This window comes from Lepidochelys kempii, chromosome 6 (genome assembly GCF_965140265.1).
Source record: "Lepidochelys kempii isolate rLepKem1 chromosome 6, rLepKem1.hap2, whole genome shotgun sequence".
Taxonomy (NCBI): Eukaryota; Metazoa; Chordata; order Testudines; family Cheloniidae; genus Lepidochelys; species Lepidochelys kempii.
This window is the reverse complement of record NC_133261.1, coordinates 101695197-101714862: the sequence shown is the minus strand read 5'-3', so window position 1 is coordinate 101714862 and position 19666 is coordinate 101695197. Positions and strand designations below refer to the sequence as shown.

Here is a 19666-nt window from a genome sequence, read left to right as displayed (position 1 = left end):
TAAATATATTACATAATATATGTGACAGGGTCGGGCCGGATGGCTATAGGAGAGTAACAGAAGGCAGATATATCAGCCCCAGGCTAAGTAGGTCTCTTTTCCCTGGCTAAGGTAACAGGGAACATTCCAGAACAATCAGGAACCTTCTGGAGACAATTAAGACAGACAGGCTGATTAGAACACCTGCAGCCAATCAGGAAGCTGCTAGAATCAATTAAGGCAGGCTAATCAGGGCACCTGGGTTTAAAAAGGAGCTCACTTCAGTTTGTGGTGTGCATGTGTGAGGAGCTGGGAGCAAGAGGCGCTAGGAGCTGAGAGTAAGAACGCATACTGTTGGAGGACTGAGGAGTACAAGCATTATCAGACACCAGGAGGAAGGTCCTATGGTGAGGATAAAGAAGGTGTTGGGAAGAGGCAATGGGGAAGTATGCTAGGGAGTTGTAGCTGTCGCACAGCTGTTCCAGGAGGCACTCTAGACAGCTGTATTCCACAGGTCCCTGGGCTGGAACTCAGAGTAGAGGGCAGGCCCGGGTTCCCCCCAAACCTCCCAACTCCTGGTCAGACACAGGAGGAGTTGACCTGGACTGTGGGTTCATGAAAACGGCAAAACTAAGGGCTGCCGTGAAGCTCCAAGGTAAGCAAATCCGCCAATAAGCGCAAGACCCACCAAGGTAGGAGGAACTTTGTCACACAAGGGAGAAAAGCATTTTTAAAAATTGGGTAACAGAACTGTAAAACCAAAGAAATTGACAAGAGACTCTGGGCAGATGCAGTATCTGTGTAACTCATGTTTGAAACAGACTAGATTTCAAGTTGACAGTGTGGTTTTTTGGCGTATTTTTAAATGTAAGCCCCAGTGTTGGTTTAATTCTAAACCTGACTACAGATGATTGGGGGGGGGGGGGAGGAAATCATTCTTTGGCAGCAAGGTTAAAAAGGAAGAAAAGACAGAGCACATTTCAATATAACAACAACTTGAGGGTTACTTTGTTAAATATCTTTGGTGATATAAACACATCTGCATCAGAATTTAGTTAGCCCTGAATATGGTTCAAGGCTGATCTTGTGCCACCGTAACAACCTCAGACCTGTTCGATGTGCTAAGGGTTAAATAAGGAAAGTTGAAAGGGACTAGCTTTGAGAGATTATTATAATATAAAACCACAGCTTGAAGTAATTATTTTGTTGAAAGTTAAAAAAAATTGTGTCAAGGTGTGAACTGAAGGCTGAGGCATGCATGGCATGGGGAGGAAGAAACTTTGTGTGAACTGGTAATTTAAGTGAGTAGCAGTTTAATTTCAAACTGGAAACTTATTCCTCCTGTCACTTTTGCCAATACTTTATCACAGTTTCCTTTTATCTTGATTTTACAACATTTAACAGCCCATTGCTCAATTATATTATGACCCCACCTCTGTAGGGGAACACTTGTTTCATTTGGCAGTCTGCTATTCACACAGTCTTTAAAGGACATGTGTCTCAATTATATACAGCATCAACAAAGTATAAATTAAACAGCTATTTTAGCAGCCTGCCAAAATCATCACTGCTGCATTAAAACGGGGTAGACTTCCTCACCACCACAACCCCAGGCATTCTTTAAAATTTCAATCAATACACAGCTCCTTCAAAACAACCCTAGAACAGAAGACATACTTACTTCCTACACTAACCAGCTATTCCATCTTAGTACCATTCAAGAATGATTTCTTACAATATATTCTGGAGTATCCAGTCCAGTCTTACATGATTGGAGAATTGGGGCTTCCACCACATCTCCTGGGAGACTATTACTCAAACAGACTTTAGCCTTCCCCCCCCACCCTTTGCTCAGTTTCATTTCACTGCTTTTAGACACACTCCTGCACTGTTCTAAATAATTCTTCCTCCTACTTAATGCTTACGATCTTTTTTCAGAAGAATTGTAGACTGTTAGAAGTCTTTTGAGATTCACCTGCTTTTTTCCATGCCTGCAGATTTTAATAGCATATCCATTTGCTCCATACTCACTAGGGGTGAGATTTTAAATGACTAAGGAGTACAAGTTGAAAGTCAACTGGACTTGTGCTCCTAATTTACTTAGGCACTTTTGAAGAATTGCATCCTTTATTTTTTCCCTTCCCAAAAACTGTTTACCTGAAATCTATATCCTCATTGTATGCATTTCGTGATCTCATTCTCTATTATTCTAAAGTCAAGTAGCTCCTGGTTTCCAGATTCCATATTTATCCAGATTCCTAAACAGTAAGCAGATAATGGTTCTTTTTCTCCAGTTGGAGTCACTACTTTCTGATTTATGAAGCTGCCTTTACACAAAACTTAGGAACCAATCTGATGATGCGTCTGGTTATTTCCCCACCCACCACCTACCCAGCTATCCTCCATAAGTACTGCATACTGCAATACAAGGTGACTAAAAAGAGTAGGCCTTATTTTTTTATTTTGGCTTTTCTCCTATCCTGGTGGACAAGGTGCCACTGTCCACTTTTGTTTTTCATTCCTTGTACCCTTCCATAAAGTATTTCTCCACCACCTCCACTGCTGTATAGGTGCTATAAATCCTTGCGATACGTAGGATGACAGCATCACCCTTTTACCTTTTCTTCCCATCTCTACTGACATTCTATGTATTGTATGAGTATCATCCCATCATTTTACTGTTTTGCCCACTAGATTCTAATCTCCATAGTTTCTAGATTCTAGTAGATGGAATTAACGTGAAAAATAAACATACAGATTTTGCAGTACATCAGCATATGTCTTATGTCAGCTTTTATTTCAGAATTCCATCTTCAGCCTTGATTTGTATGTTAGAAATAAATGCTAGCTCACTTTCCTCCTCAAATTGAAGAAATTAAAGATGAAGACTAAACAGCTCACATACCAAAGCATCATGAGCTCTTTGAACACATACTTTGCCAAGAATTAACATTGTGCTACAATATACTTCTAATACTTCACAGAAATCTATATAGTGTCATGCATTTTGGAGTACAAGACTATCTTTCTGTTAGGGTCTAATGCAATAAGTCATCTCCTAGCTACCACTTTTAATTTTTGAAAAGTTTCTCTTAATAAGCAAAGGAGTACTAACCAAGTTAGTCTCTAAGGTGCCACAAGTACTTTCTTTTTGCAAATACAGACTAACATGGCTGCTACTCTGAAACCACTCTTAAGAAGGCAATTTTAATTCTACCCCATTCAGAAAAAGTAACTGGGTTTGCCACACATCTTATGTGTTTCACATTTCCACAATAACTATAGCTTACCTGACTAATGCATAGCCTCAAATGAAATCTGATCAACAGTCTGATACAAGTTTGTGCTCTTCTAGGTGTACCAAAAACAAAGACCAATGAGATAATTCCTCCATCAGCTAAACACAAGGAAATAAACAAAGTCTTTAAGATGATATGCCAATCAGGCAAGATCATATTATAATAGGTAGCATTATTTCAAAATGCACATCTTTGCTACAAAAAAGAGAAGAAAACGCTTATGTACTCCTTTGAATTACATGGTGATAACTCATTTGCAATTCTCATAACCACCTGCAGGGTTTCAAACATTGATGCTCTTTTATATATTTGTTGGATAAAACTTTTTGTTCCATTCAGAATTCATGATTTGGAAAACAAAATGAGAAGAAAGGGCAACCACCCAAACAAGGAATTGAAAGGACTTTATATGAAAAAACACACCAGTATATTTCATCTCTGCAAGTTAAATAGCCACTCCAGCCTCTCAGGTGTTTGGTACTAATGGGATGAAAGAAACAGGAGGCTGCTTCTTTGCATGTGATTCTATTCAGGGAGAGGGGAAGTTCAGCTAGCATAACACCATGGAAGCTCCGCCATGCAAACTCTGCCCGCCCATGCATATGATTAGAGATTCATTTTCTCTAATATCAGCCCCCTGCAAATCCACAGAAATTAAGAATGATTAGCTACACAGATTTCTGCTTCAAATTATTAACCAGCCCTACATGGGCTGGTGATCAGGCGCAAGCATGACCAGAGGAGCCTGACAGCAACACTGATATGAGAACAAGTAGTGCCTGGGAAATAACAGACATACTGCTCCTCTGAGGATGCCTCGAGGTATGTGAAACTTTGGTTATTGCAGGGTTAAAAGATCATACTACAGTTTACTATACAGAGAAGCAAACCTACTCTTTCCTCAATTCAACAGGCCTCAAGACAGTCTTCTACCTAATTTCATCCCATTCACTTTTTCATGTGGGAGGGAATGACCTAGTCAACACTAAATACTAAGAAATATGATTAAATACCAGTCCACATGGAAACCAGATCTTGTCAAACAAACGTGATTTAATTCTCTGATCATACAAGGTTGGCCAATAAAGGTAACTGCTGATGTAGTATACTTAGACTTTTGTAATGCATTTGATGGAGTACTGCATGATATTCTGATTAAAGCACTAGCACTATACAGTATCAATAGTGCACACATTAAGCTGACAGAAAATAGCTAATGGGAAATAATCATCAAATGGAGATGTCCACTGGGATTCACAGGGACTGGTAGTAGGCCTGACACTAATTCAACATTTTCATCAATTATCTAGAACAGGAATCGGCAATGTTTGGCACACGGCCTGCCAGGCTAAGCTCCCTGGCAGGCTGGGCCGGTTTGTTTACCTGCCACATCCACAGGTTCGGCTGATTGCGGCTCCCACTGGCCGCGGTTCAGTGCTCCAGGCCAATGGGGGCTGCGGGAAGCAGCGTGGGCCAAGGGATGTGCTGGCCGTGGCTCCCCGCAGCTACCATTGGCCTGCAGCGGCAAACCGCAGCCACTGGGAGCCGCGATTGGCCAAACCTGCAGAGGTGGCAGGTAAACTGGCCCAGCCCGCCAGGGGGCTTACCCTGGCGGGCCACGTGCTAAACGTTGCCAATCCCTGATCTAGAAGTAAATATAAAGTTAATGCTGTTATAATTTGCAGATGGCAAAAATTGGCAAGAGCAATAAATAAGGAAGTTATCTCAACGATTTAGTAAGATTGGCTCATTCAAACAAAATTAGTTTTAGTACTGCCAAATGCAAAGTTTTATATCTGTAGGAACAAGGAATGCAAGCCATACCTACATCATAGAAGGCTGTATCCTGGACAATGACAGAAAGATTTAGGGTAATAGTGGACGAGCAACTCAACAGGAGCTCCCAGCTCAATGTTGTGGCAAAGAGGGCTAATGCAATCCTTGGAAATATAAACAGGGAAGTAGTCAATAGGAACAAGGTGGTCATCTTACTGCAATATAGTTCTGGTATTCATATTTTTAAAAGGATGTTAAAAATTGGAGAGGATGCAGAACAGAGGCACAAAAATGATTTGATGGCTGGAGAAAATGTCTTACAGGAAGAGATTTAAAAAACTTGATGTGTTTAGTTTATCAAAAAGAAGACAGAGGTGATTTGATTATAAACCATAAGTACCTTTATGGGGAGAAAATGCCATGTATTAAAGGGTTCTTTAATCTAACAGAGAAAAACATAAGAATCAGTGACTAGATGCTGAACCATGACAAATTCCATTTAGAAATAAGGCATACATTTTTAACGGTGAAGATGATTAACCACTGGAACAAACTACCACAGGAAATGGTGGATTCTCCATCTCTTGATCTCTTCAAATCAAAACTGGATGCCTTTCTGTAAAATTTGCTTTAGCCAAACCCAAGTTATTGGGCTCTATACAGAAGTAATTAGGTGAAATTTAATGGCCTGTGATATACAGGAGGTCAGACTAGAATGATCTAATAGTTCCATCTGGCCTTAAACTCTATGAATGTATCAAGTATAAAGCACACAATTCCAGGATTTGAACTTCAAGTATTGGATGTAACAGAACATCTTGTGTTATCGTAAGGACAGACAATGGCATGAAGGGCACTCTAGTGAAGACCTTAAAGGTCTATCAATCTGGACAAAAATATAGCCCAGTGGTAAGAGAACATAGCAAGAAGAAAAGAATAAAAAAGAGAACACATTCTGTATCAAAGACTACCAGCCTTGGAACAAACTGTACTACTTTTACAATAGCACTGAAGCGCCTGACACATGATTTGCCATGGTCAGAAAAGTGCAGCTATGATAAGTTGTGTACATCTCATTCTTCTAATAAGCATGTACTTTAAAGCTCATTTATTTAAATTCAGAACTGCATTACAGAGCTATGGATTCATTTTTGCTGTCAGAAGTTTGGAGGTATATACCACAATCTGCCACACGCTTTCAAAATATTGGGAGGTATTTCTAGCTCTTTGTGGGAGTACAAATAACCATTACACCGGTAAAGTATCTGAGTGCTTCCTTCTCTCTATTCCTTCTCCCTTCCTTTAGGATAGTACCCATTTATTTCTGCCAATTCCTCCGTGTTGTGTCTCCGAGTCTTAGTCCTACTTATTATAGTCAGTAAGGGAGAGCCTTCCAATATGCTAATTTCATCTTACTTTCCCTCCCACCCCAAAGCCCCACATCACAGCAACCCTCCAGCAGCAGATTCCTCCATAACTCATCAGTATTGTTTCTCAGAATAAAGGGACAAAGGTTACATGATAGAGGACTACTAGAAACTGAGACCAAGGATAAACAAACAACTGATTGCTTCTGCACTGCATAAGTTGCCATGCAACGCTCCTCCAATTCTCAACAGGAGTCGCATCATAGACAGATTTCAGTGCAAAACCTGGGAAGGAGTCCTAGGGGCCAGGGAGTGTGTGAATGTCATTGTTCTAAAGACATTCTGATTAATGAAAAAGGAATATTCTTTAGTGGTCACAAGTAGCTTTGTATACTGCAAAGGCATAATCACTAATACATATAAGATCATGGGTATTTTTTGAGTATGTACAAACAAGGAGTTAATAGTATGTATTTAATCTTAACTTCAATTTCCCAGTTTTGAGCATTTAAATTCCTACACTAGATATTATTTTAAAAAAAGTTAACTCATTTAAAGTAATTTCGGAATGAGCTTTTATTTGCAGTTGTCTTATCAAAATTCTAATAGAAGGTCTTAAAATGGAGCTGCACTGAAACATTTTCTGATGTATAAATAATAGCTGGTACAATCTGTCTGATCTAGACCTACTTATACATATTTTGGTCTCAGTCAGCTGAGAATACTTTTTAATTTTTGTTTGTTTCAGAATTCTAAAGAAAAACAAGTGCAGTGCTTCTGGCTGTAGACAGAACGAAGTACATAAGCATCTGGAAAAGCAAACAACATCTGTGTTGCCATGTACAAAGAAGCAAGTACATTGCAGATGATATGCTCTACAAATTTGTAAAGGAAGGGCCAACTGACATGGTACTTAAAATGCTGGTAGCTTGTCTACACTAAAACGCTCTAGGTTGCTCCTTCTAGTGTTAAGAAGTCTGAGAAATGTTACAAAATTTCCCTAGTGCAGATAAGGCTTTATTTTTAAATTGGTGTCCCTTTAAATTCTTGGAGATAGCACAGCATTCACATTAAAAAAAATTAGACAAATGAAGTAGTCATTGAAAGCAAGAGGCTTTTAAAGCACTCAGTTACAACACCCAAAACCCAGTTTGCCAAACATCAATTATTTTCATTTGTAAGTTAACAAATTTGTAACTGATAACATGGAATATCACAATGCCATTTTCAGACAAACATTTTAAGAAGTTTAATCGGCCTTGAAAGTTGCATTAATGCATTTTTCCGTTTTAAAACCATAAAGAAAGTTACATCATAGTCTCTTACGATGCACATGGAATGTAGAAAAGAAATTAGACAAGTTACCAGGTAGAAAACCAAGCTCCATTGGGCTGCAGAAAGACTCTAGGCCCCATTCCTTTTCACTTTTTACTTTTAAATGGAGTATTTGTACTGACAATAAATCTTTCCTAAAAGACTTCACCTGAAGTCCTGGCCCCAGTGAGATCAACAGTAAAACTCACACTGAGTGCAACAGGACCAGAATTTCACCCTTAGTATTTTAGAACAAGTGAGGTCATAAACATTATATAAATAAGGGTCTGGCTTGCACCATAGCTGCTGCACTGCAGTAACAAGATCTTCCTAACCCTGTTCGGACCAGCTTCAGTTGGAGCCAATAGCAGAAAACTCCTGCCCAGATCCTGAGGATATGGGGCTCAGGGCAAAATTGCAGTACAATCATATTATCGCTCCAGGTTAGAGAAGGAAGATTTAGACAATGTCTTAAATTTCAGTTTTAAAAGTAAAAATTTCTGGTGATTAGCTGATCTTTTATGAAATGTCCAGGATTCCATAATATCGGCGAGTTCTTGTGACCAAGCATATACTGAATCTGTGTGGTAAGCAAAACACAGCTAGATTTGGAAGCAAAGAAATTGTTTAATGGAGTCTAAAATCCCACCAGGTATCTGACCAGTTTGCCTAAATTTGCATTCCACACCACAACGTATTACAACAATGTAAGTTTAACCATAATGTCTGTAAATCAATGCTGTAAAGGATCAAGAGACAATTTCACTTACTGGAAATAAGAGTGCAGCCAAAGTTGTTTCTGTGCAGTTTGTATACTGTATGGAAGAGAGCCACCAGCTCAAAAGAAAAGAAACAATGTTATCAACACTGGTATTTGATTTTTGAAAGACATTTTGAAAACAGTACAAAAATACATTCTCAGTAAATAATGAGGGGGTAGAGGAATACATTAGCTCCATTTGCATCTCAATGTTCTTTTGAAAAACAAATCAGAAGCCTCCTGTGATACTAAATGGTTTGTCTCATCAGACAGAAAAAATTTAAACACAGATCCCCAAACACGAAGTAACCAATTTACACCAGAAAATGAATTCAAAAATATCAGATTAATGATTCACAGTTCAGTCCCTTCTTAAGATACCTCTGTGGATATTTTTCCTTATTATGCCCAATGGAGCGCGTAGCCCATAATCAAGTGGCTCATAATCCACAGATAGATGAGCATTATTCACTTACACAAGAAACAGTGAACAATAAAGCTTCAGACAGATCAGTGACCATTTTATGAGGCAGCACTTTAGAACATGGGTATCACATGCTAGACATTGAGATATGACATTTCTGAAAATGTAGTCTGTGCCCAACTTTGAAACATGCACACTGACTTCAGAAATATGGACCTGGGAAGAATGAACTTAACAACTGTAGAGCTTGGAATGTTAAAATATCACCTGAGCAACCATTACCACTCCTTGGATAAGTATTCAGCTAGGGCTTAGACATGGAACGTAACAGAACATGAATCACGCCTCCTACTATTCTTGCTTGCAAAACTCAGTGTAAAGAAGACTTTTGTATAACCACAAGTACATCCAAATCATTTAGTTTGTTGCCAGATCCCACATACCCCTAAGTCATAGTTGTGATCTGGAATAGTATTCTGTGTCTGACGTGCAAACTGGACTAATAGATTTGTAATTTACATGCCAATACATAGAAAGCTTTGCAGTGCTAGTGTCTGAGCTCCAAAAACAAATCAGAAGATGGCTGGCTGGCCAATAACCCAACAGTCTTCCCAACACAGCCAGCAGCTTGAGGCTCATTCAGAAGAAACACTGATCAATGAAACATTTACACATTATCTTACAATGCATTATCACAAAAACTTTAGAAATGTTTCTATTCATTTATTTACCAGGATATCCTTCCAAACTTTGCCTCACATTGTCCACAGTAGGGTAAATCTTTTAAAAAAAAAAAAAAAAAAGTAATAATCAAACCAAGCTAATTGAAATAATGCAGTTCTACTAAAATATTACTAACTTTGAAATAAAGATATTAGGATCCTATTTTTTTAAACATTGAATATTCTGACAAGTCACATTCCTAGCAAATAATGTGGACTAAAAGGACACACTCCTCCAGGAAAGCAAGAAAAGACTGAACACAATACAGGAGTCTGAGAATTAAAAAAAAAAAGCTACAAACTAGATTTCATTGGAATTAAACTAACCAAAGTGGAAAATTAGTCATGAACCAGTAACAAACGTTCAACACTTACGCTATCAGTTATCTTCTACTGCTGCTGGGTGAATATCCATGACATTCAGGGTTAAAAGGAGCAGAGACTCCAACAAACATATTCCAAGTAATGCCCCTGAGGTCATAGTGGGCTCTTCCCTGACTGATCAGTCTATTCTTAACTTCTAGTTTACAAGACTCTGTCCTTGCTCTTTTTTTCCTTTTACCTAAGATAATAGAGGAGTGCAAGTGACATGGATACTGCCACTTGAGGAGATACACAGAGAGGGGATTACAGGATGTGGAATGAAAACAAAATACCTTTCACATTTTGGGAACTACATTTTAGAAAACTTTGGTGATGTGAACAAAATTGATGTTTCTGGGATTTCATCAGTTTCCAAAATAGAAAACAATGCAGCTGTGGGAAGAAAATACCATCTTCTAGATTTTAAATGTAAAAACACTCTCTCCACTTGTGGTCAAAGATTTCAGAGCACTTTGAGGGACTAGATATGTTACCTTGGTGTTTCAGGCCACATACATTTTCCCTAGTTAGGGTATATCTACACTTAAAATGCTACAGTAATACAGCTACAGTGCTTCAGTGTATATGCTCACCACAACGACAGAAGGGGTTCTCCTGTCACTGTAGATAATCCACCTCCCTGAGAGATGGTAACTAGGTCAACCAAAGAATTCATCGGTTAACCTAGCACCGTCTACTCCAGGGGGTTAGGTCAGCACTGCTATGTCCCTCAATAGTGTGGCTTTTGCACACCCTTGAGAGATGTAGTGATGCCAATGTAAGTTTTCAGTGTAAACCAGCCCTATATTTTCCTTGCAATTTCAAAAGAAAATTATTCTTCCCCTTTTCTTCCCAAAACCTATTATGTTATGTTGCTGTTCGAGAATGACCGTTACATCCTACTCCAGTGGAAGATGTATTTTAGTGATGGCCAACTCTCATATATAGCAGTTTGCAAAATGATCTTTCTACAATTCCATAACTCAATTTCTCCCCTCCCTTTGACTGTGAAAACCCAGGTGGTCACAGTGCTGTTGACAAAATCCTATAGTAGAGCTAAAATAGCTACATTAATCCTTTTCTTAAAAATGTTAAAATTAGTTTTTCCACTGGGATAGAGAAAATGTGGCACAGTACACAGATGTGGTTATATACTACTCAAGAGGTAACTCCAGGGGGCTAGTTTTGCTCAAGTTACCTTGACAAAAAAGGATAGAATTGTGAAATAATTATGAAAGGGAGAAAAATACAAAAAGCTATACCAAAAATCTAGTTCTACCGAAAGTTATCATCTCTACCGGTTGCAGACAGAAAATAACTGCATATTTTCTGCCAATTCATCCCCTTTACTATTGAGTGAAATCAGAGAGAATAAATCTTAATTCTCATCTGCCGATATTCCACCAATGTCTCATGCCTGATTTAAGAAACACTGGAGAATGGTCCTGTAAGTTGAAGCCGGAAACAAACTGATTCTAAGGCTTACTTTAAGTATAGCTCTAGGATTTTGTACATCACGTGGGTACAGTTAATATTTTATTCTTTTATCATTAAATAACTAGAAAAAAATTCTTCCACTTTGGCAATTTTAAGTAAAAAATCCTGGATAATTTTTTTCAGAAGTTATTGCAAACTGATATTGACAACGAGACTTGTCTGTGTTATCCTATTCTGAACATTGGAAAAAAATAAGTCGGTAAACATTAAATAAAAATTACCAACCACCACCACCTAGAAAACATACCAAATGAATAGGAATGTCAGGTTTTGCTAGAGTCTTCACAGTACCACCTAGCGTAATCAGGCTCTCTTGAAATTCTGAACACAACCATTTGGACTGGTCCGCTCCCATTGATCCAATACTTGAAAACTGTCCTATCACCGGCCAAGATTCTTGTGCTGGTATTGGTGATGTATACTCTTTCAAAAGCTATTTGGGAAAATAAAAACGTTGTGTTAGACTTCAATGTGTCAAACTACGTAACAAAAAATGTATAGCCAGGTTTCAGTATTTAAGATCTTGTTTGATGCTCTCTATAATTAAGCACTTCATTTGCCACTAATAAAAAAGTTGGATTATCTATTCAAGAGTCCAATATAAAACACTACTCAACTTTAAAAAACAATTCAAAACCCATGATGCTCTTTTCCATGGGGAAAAGAGATTACAAAATAGTTTTGTTCAAATGAACTGAAACTGCCAGAATCCTTAGATTCTTCTGATAATCCCAGCCTCCATGTTTCAGGAAGTTAGTCACATAAGTCTTTTGAAATGTGATGGATATTGGGCACCTAACTCCCTTAGCCTCCTTTGAAAATTCCCAGCCTCAGATGCCCAGGAGAGAGTGAAAGTGATACCGAGAGAAAGTGCATTAGGGGGTGAGGGCTGGATTGGGGGGAGGGGGCGGGCAGGCACAGAAAATTTCCTCTTCAAGATTCTAAGATATTCTTACTGAAAGGATAATTAGGAAAATACACAAAACCAAAGTTGACAAGGCCGTAAATGCCAATTAAATTATCTGAGAAAAGGACAGACACCACCTTCATGATGAGAGCTGCATTATACTATAAAAGGTGAGTTTTTCATCCCAACCATAAAATAAATATACATATTCAAACATTTACTTTACAAGGGGGATCTAACCTTTATAATTTCCTTGTCCAGTGAAAGGTTGAAAGCTATCTGCAGTCTCTGACTTTCCATTATGTCATAATGAGGGAGCATGTAGCTCAGATTTCAACGGGCGGTCAAAGAGTGGATACTTCTTTGAGTGGAAAATGAATGAGACAAAATGACACATTTAACAGCTCACTGACATTTGTGAAAGATGGTGTTAGAATTTCTTGACCATGACAGGTAAAAAGTTTGGCAGAGCATGAAATTACCACATGCCAAAGAGGTGTTAGGTCAGGGATCAGCAACCTTTGGCATGTGGCCCGAAATCCGTTGGTGGGATGGGACTATTTGTTTACCTGCAGCATCCATAGGTTCGGCCGATTGCAGGTCCCATTGGCCGCGGTTCACCGTTCCAGGCCAATGGGGGCTGCGGGAAGCGGCGTGGGCCAAGGGATGTGTTTGCCGCCACTTCCTGCAGCCCCCATTGGCCTGGAACGGTGAACCATGGCCAGTAGGAGCTGCCATCAGCCAAACCTGCGGAACCTGCAGACAAACAAACCATCCCATCAGCAGATTTCCCTGATGGGCCACGTGCCAAAGGTTGCCAATCCCTGTGTTAGGTATAGTGTGCCTTCTAAACTTTGGAAATGTGCATATAACAGATAACATGAGGTATCTTCTTACAATTCTGAATAAATCTCCACAAAACCATAAAAAATAGAGTATTTTTACAGTAATCCCTAGTGGAAAGATATTCTATAGTAAAATATGTAATATTGTATGAAACTTTCTGAATGTGGCTTAATAACTGATTTACTAAGTGATGTAGAAAATTCAGTTATTCCCTAACCTTAACCAGTTATAGCAAGCCAAAAATTGAAGACAACTTGAATATGCTTATTTTGTTCCATCATATTTGCTGGCCAACCTCCTGCATTTTCAATTCCTTATCAATGTAGTCACACTTGAAAAATATACAGTACTTTTTTTCCAGGTCATTTAGAGCCAATCTAATAGTGACTATGGCAGCAATTTAAATATTAACATTGAATGATCCTATCCGTAGGTCAGTTTGTACTGAATTTGACTTTTCCTTCTGTCATGCCTACTGACAACTTCTGCTATGCGCCTACTCAGGTAAGTATTCCTCTTCCACTAAAATGGCTTCTGATCTGCTATTTACTGACATATGTAACAAGTCTGGCATCATGATATATGGAGTCCATAATCTATGGTTTTCCCACTTCCTTTAGAAAAGTTTCAGAGTAATAGCCGTGTTAGTCTGTATTCGCAAAAAGAAAAGGAGTACTTGTGGCACCTTAGAGACTAACCAATTTATTAGAGCATAAGCTTTCGTGAGCTACAGCTCACTTCATCAGATGCATATCGTGGAAACTGCAGCAGACTTTATATATACACAGAGAATATGAACCAATACCTCCTCCCACCCCACTGTCCTCCTGGTAATAGCTTATCTAAAGTGATAACCTGGATTTGTGCTGGAAATGGCCCACCTGATGATCACTTTAGATAAGCTATTACCAGGAGGACAGTGGGGTGGGAGGAGGTATTGGTTCATATTCTCTGTGTATATATAAAGTCTGCTGCAGTTTCCACGATATGCATCTGATGAAGTGAGCTGTAGCTCACGAAAGCTTATGCTCTAATAAATTGGTTAGTCTCTAAGGTGCCACAAGTACTCCTTTTCTTTTTTCCTTTAGAAAATGTCATTCTGACAGCCATATATGTTGGAAAAAAGGAGTTAAGTAGCTTACAGTTAACATTAGAAAACTGTAATGAAGAGATGGAAAGATTAAAAATAACCAAAAGAAGTCAGCACAAAAGTTATTTATGAAAAGAGAAGGAAAATAAAAAAAGGAGAAAAAAAAGTGAACAATTCCAATACCTTTCTAAGTCTAAAGTGACCCCATTTTTCTTTTTGGTTGCCTTGGTATCGTCCCGGGGTTGATCCAAGCAGATATACTCTTAAAAAAATTAAATATATGTTAGTTTATTTAGGATTTGGAGTATTATGAACCAAAAAAAAAAAAAAGAGAAAAACAAGTCAGGGGACATAAGGCATTCAAGCAAACTAGCATCCAGAATTGCCAGGTGAGGAACAGAAAGTGGAAGACAGAGTACTTTATTTTATAGACAAAGCCATCATCTTCCATTTAGCATGTAAATCTCACTTAGAGAAAAATTTACATGGACAATTTCCATTTACAAGATTCAACACGGATTTCAATTTAAGTAACTTTATCAGCATGGCCTGATACATTAGCACTGTCAAAATACAGTGTACATAAATACAACAGAACTAATAATACAGAGTAGCTGGATTGTATTCAGTGTATTTTGTTACACAATAGTCCATTACTGATTGCTAGCTTGATAGCAAATGCCAGCCTCTCCATACTGTCTCTTTCCTTTCTCCCAAAGTTATACAGATTTATTCTTTGCTTTTTAGCAGAGTGTTTTTTACTATTGCTAATAGAAAATCCTTTTCTAATTTTTTTTGTACAGAAAAGGTTTCTCTCTCCACTAAAGTTGGGTTCTCAGCATTTCCAGCATAGTTTACAGAGGGCCTTCCAGCTTCCTCTTCCCTGCCCCTACCCCAGTTGGTGGTTACAAACTCTACATTTAAATAAACTATTTTTAATTTAGTTCTGGGGTCCAGTGACTTATCCTAAATTTACTATAAAAAGCCAAGGAACTTTGCACCCCTTATCATACATTAACTGACAATATTAAATTGCAATTCTTAAAATCAATATATCAGAAATCTCTTAAATAAAACACTCCCAACTCTGTATAACCTACGTTGTGCTCTTCAGCGGCTAGGCACTCAAAGGTATCCACATTAAAAGGTAGCCTGAGATGATGCATACCTTGTCTCTGAAAGGTCATGCTCTTGGATGATGTCAGCCCATTCCTTGAGAGTAGGGGAATTATAAGTCATCAGATAGAGTATTAGGTCAGACTTAAAATTGGTTACAGATTCACCAGCAGAACCAGTGGTTCCATGCGGCAGCCTTGGATATAGGGGGCTTAGCCATATTCTAAAAAAGTAGGAAAGAAACACTAAAGCACTATATTTATTCACTTATCATATATTGCATTATATATATATTCTAAGAAAAGTAGATCGAGCAGTCCAGTCAGAATCCCAGATAGAAACACTTTATTAATTACTAATAAAATGACTGGCTTAATCAATTTGTCAAGCATGCACAGTAATCTCAGCTCACTCTTCAGATATAAATGGAAGGTTAATTAAGAACACAATTTATTATTCTGTCAAAATAGAATGGCAAATGTATTATCTATTATAAATTTCTTGGAACACTAGACTGCAATTACACTCACTGGGTCACAGACTGTGCACCACTTTGACTATTTATCCCCATCCCATAAATCTAGTGCTATATACAAATGTTAAATAAATAATAGTCTGAATCTCAGTGTTTGGACTGACTAGTAATACTTGTATCCAGAACTGTCACTATAAATTGAAAATTACACTCCTGCAAAATAGATTTATCCACTAATTCATGAAATGACAAACAGTTAAATGAACCAAAGCTAGAGGGCCTGAAAGGTCTTTATGCTTTGAAAGAAGGGGACAATCATTTGTCACTCCAAAACTTCTTTCAGCACAGAAATGGGGACATAAGAAAAAGGAGTGAGTCAGTCACCTCCCCAAACTCTTTCTACTATGGAGAAGGGTGTGGATCTGCCACCATCCTCCTTCAAAGTAAGTCAGTGGTGTCCTCTTCAGAAGATTAGGGTTCTAGATGGCAGAAACAATGGTCTCCTATGAGCCTCCTCACAACCCTAGATCTCCTGTTCAGGGTTCTCCAAAGCCTTATTAAGGAGGATGGAGAGTTTTTTCCTGAGAGTACTAGAAGAACAGGCAACTTTTGGAAACTAATTATCCAGAAAGAAGCTATATGGAGAGGATTTCTAGGGTATGCTGTTTAGCGAAAGTTCCCAAAACTAACATTTTATTGCCAAATGCAGTGTGGTAGCCATGTTGGACCCAGGACATTAGAGAGACAAGGTGGGTGAGGTAATATCTTTTACTGGACCAACTTCTGTTGGTGAGACACTAAGGGTACGTCTTCACTACCTGCCGGCTCAGCGGGTAGTGATCGATCTATTGGGGAGCGATTTATCATGTCTCATCTAGAAGTGATAAATCGATCCCGAATTGATGCCTGTACTCCACCTCAGGAGGAGTAAGCGGAGTGGATGGGGGAGCTGCCGTGGTCAACTCACCACCGTGAGGATGGCCGGGTAACTCGAACTAAGATACTTCAACTTCAGCTACGTGAATAGCTGCCTTAAAACCTCATTTAGGTATCTAACAAGCGAAGTGACTATCACATGCACTAAACTGGTGCATCCCCATTGACTTCCATGAAAGATGCAGTTGCTCTGTTCATTCTGAAAACAGGCAAGTGTATTTAGATGTCTAGATATGGATTGAGGCGTATAAATATAGGCAGCCAAGTTTAAAAAAAGAAAAAAAAATTCTTGGCATACTGTATGTTCTTTCTTGTAAGCTGACCAAATTAGATCTTGAAACAACTGAGATACAATTAAACATTCTATGATACCATTTTTAGAGCGTCTCTTTTCAGAATAAAGCTATACTTTATTGTGGTTGCTTCCAGATGACTGATTAATAATAGCTGTATTTCCTTAAGACTTAGATGAGGCTTTAGGTTACTAACTTTAAATTTTAAAATTTTTAAAAAAAATTAAAATTTTTACCATAGTTTTTCAAATCCCTCCATATATGAAAGTCAGCCTGTGTTTTTCTATTCTCATGAATTATCACCAATAAAAAGAGAGCAAGAGTCCAAATCTTATCCCCAGTCATGTGTCCATTGTGATTGCACAAGTAAATCCAGTTTCTCCCGACATGGCATTGCAGAGCCACAGTAGTTAGTAAAAGTAAGACAACATCCCACCACCACCAAACTACACATGAACACCTATCAGGCCTTATTTATTAAACGTGGAGAGGGAAAAAAAGTCCATTCCTCATCTTCATTTTTCAGGTCATCTTCAACACACATTACAGCATGAGACATGTAGCCTCCCTATTTAACAACTGTTAGGTAGCAAAGCCTCTACTATAACAAAAAAAACCCAAAAACAGTTGCTTACCCCTGAGTTTTCTGGTCCCAATCAGCATCAATAAGATTGGATGTGTGTATCACAACTCGAAGACCTTCTTCATATAACAACAACATCATTTTCCTTAGAAATAAATGCACAAAATTCATGAAGTACCATAGTAAGAAAATATAGAGCACAATAAAAATTCAAAAGATTGCTCTATTAAACCCCATTCCTCTCAAATCATTTGGATAATTAACTGCACTATGAAGGACTGGAGCCTTTGTAAGGTCTAGGCAGCCTGATTCCTGAGCCTGTGCGGAGCTCAGGTCATATAATGACCTGGAACCAAAATATATAAAGACCTGGATCTTGCAAAGTGAGAGTGAGCGCGCGAGCGAGCGCACACACAGTCCTGCAGTGCAAACCGAGTTTACAATGGACTTCCATCTCTTCCTTAGCATGGTATCATGTAGTCTCTTAACCATTACAGAATATAACTCTAAACTCACGTGGCTGATACCATCTTCAGAAATTTTGCTTTAATCTTTGAACATTAGTGTTCAGCAAACTGGGATTGAAATACCCACTATTGAAAATAGATATTGTAGTTTCACTTGAGCTCATGACATAGTTTAGGCAAAGTAGTTAGGGATCTCAACATAATGTAGTTTTTGGAAACTCATACATCAAATTCTTTATCCAGTGTGGCTAGACTATAAAATAAGTATTTTTACATTACAGTTTGTGTCAAAGTCAGCCTAACTTCAGTACCCGAAAAGATAATGGAGCAAATAATTAAGAATTCGATTTGCAAACACCTAGAAGAGAATAAGATAACAGTCAGCATGGATTTGTCAAGAACAAATTGTGTCAAACCAACCTAATAGTTTTCTTTGACAAGGTAACAAGCCTTGTGGATAGGGGGAAGTGGTAGATGTGGTATATCTTGACTTTAGTATAGCTTGTGCTATTATCTTGCATGACCTTCTCATAAACAAACTAAGGAAATACAACCTAGATAGAGCTACACTTACAACATTTGCAGATGATACCAAGCTGGGAGGGTTGCAAGTGCTATGGAGAACAGGATTAAAATTCAAAATCATCTGGACAAACAGGATAAATGGTCTGAAGGACAAATGTAAAGTACTCCACTTAGGAAGGAACAATCAGTTGCACACATACAAAACGGGAAATGACTGCCTAGGAAGAAGCACTGCAGAAAGGGATTTGGGGTCACAGTGGATCACAAGCAAAATATGAGTCCACAGTGTAACACTGTTGCAAAAAAAGCAAACATCATTCTGGGATATATTAGCAGGAGTGTTGTAAGCAAGACACGAGAAGTAATTCTTCCACTCTACTCTGCGCTGATTAGGCCTCAACTGAATTTTTGTGTCCAGTTCTGGACACCACATTTCAGGCAAGAAGCCGACAAATTGGAGAAAGTCCAGAGAAGAGCAACAAAAATGATTAAAGATCTAGAAAACATGACCTATGAGGGAAGATTGAAAAAAACTGGGTTTGTTTAGTCTGGAAAGGAGAAGACTGGGAGGGGACATGATAAAAGTTTTCAAGTACATAAAAGGTTGCTACAAAGAGGAGAGAGAAAAATTGTTCTCCTTAATCTCTGAGGATAAAACAAAAAGCAATGTGCTTAAATTGCAGCAAGGGCAGTTTAGGTTGGACATTAGGAAAAATCCTGTCAGGGTGGTTAAGCTCTGAAATAAATTGCCCAGGGAGGTTGTGGAATCTCCATCATTGGAGATTTTTAAGAGAAGGTTAGACAAACACCTGTCAGGGATGGTCTAAATAATAATCATGCCACAAGTGCAGGGGGATGGACTAGATGACCTCTCAAGGTCCCTTCCAGTCCTACAATTCCATGAAAGGATAATCTTTATAAGAATGA

At 38.4% G+C, this 19666-nt stretch overlaps 1 protein-coding gene across 3 annotated transcripts in view; it reads right to left on the bottom strand.

Annotated features, from left to right (window-relative positions):
- The window catches only part of TDP1 (tyrosyl-DNA phosphodiesterase 1), a 114355-nt gene that overhangs the window by 81167 nt on the left and 13522 nt on the right, over window positions 1-19666 (bottom strand). For all 3 annotated transcript variants that reach the window (XM_073349395.1, XM_073349396.1, XM_073349397.1), the window contains exons 7-12: window positions 17800-17892; window positions 15513-15683; window positions 14528-14606; window positions 11749-11934; window positions 9651-9699; window positions 8506-8572 (exon numbers count right to left, since the gene is read on the bottom strand). In XM_073349395.1, the coding sequence (XP_073205496.1) occupies window positions 8506-8572; window positions 9651-9699; window positions 11749-11934; window positions 14528-14606; window positions 15513-15683; window positions 17800-17892 (645 nt within the window). The remainder of the gene's footprint in view (window positions 1-8505; window positions 8573-9650; window positions 9700-11748; window positions 11935-14527; window positions 14607-15512; window positions 15684-17799; window positions 17893-19666) is intronic.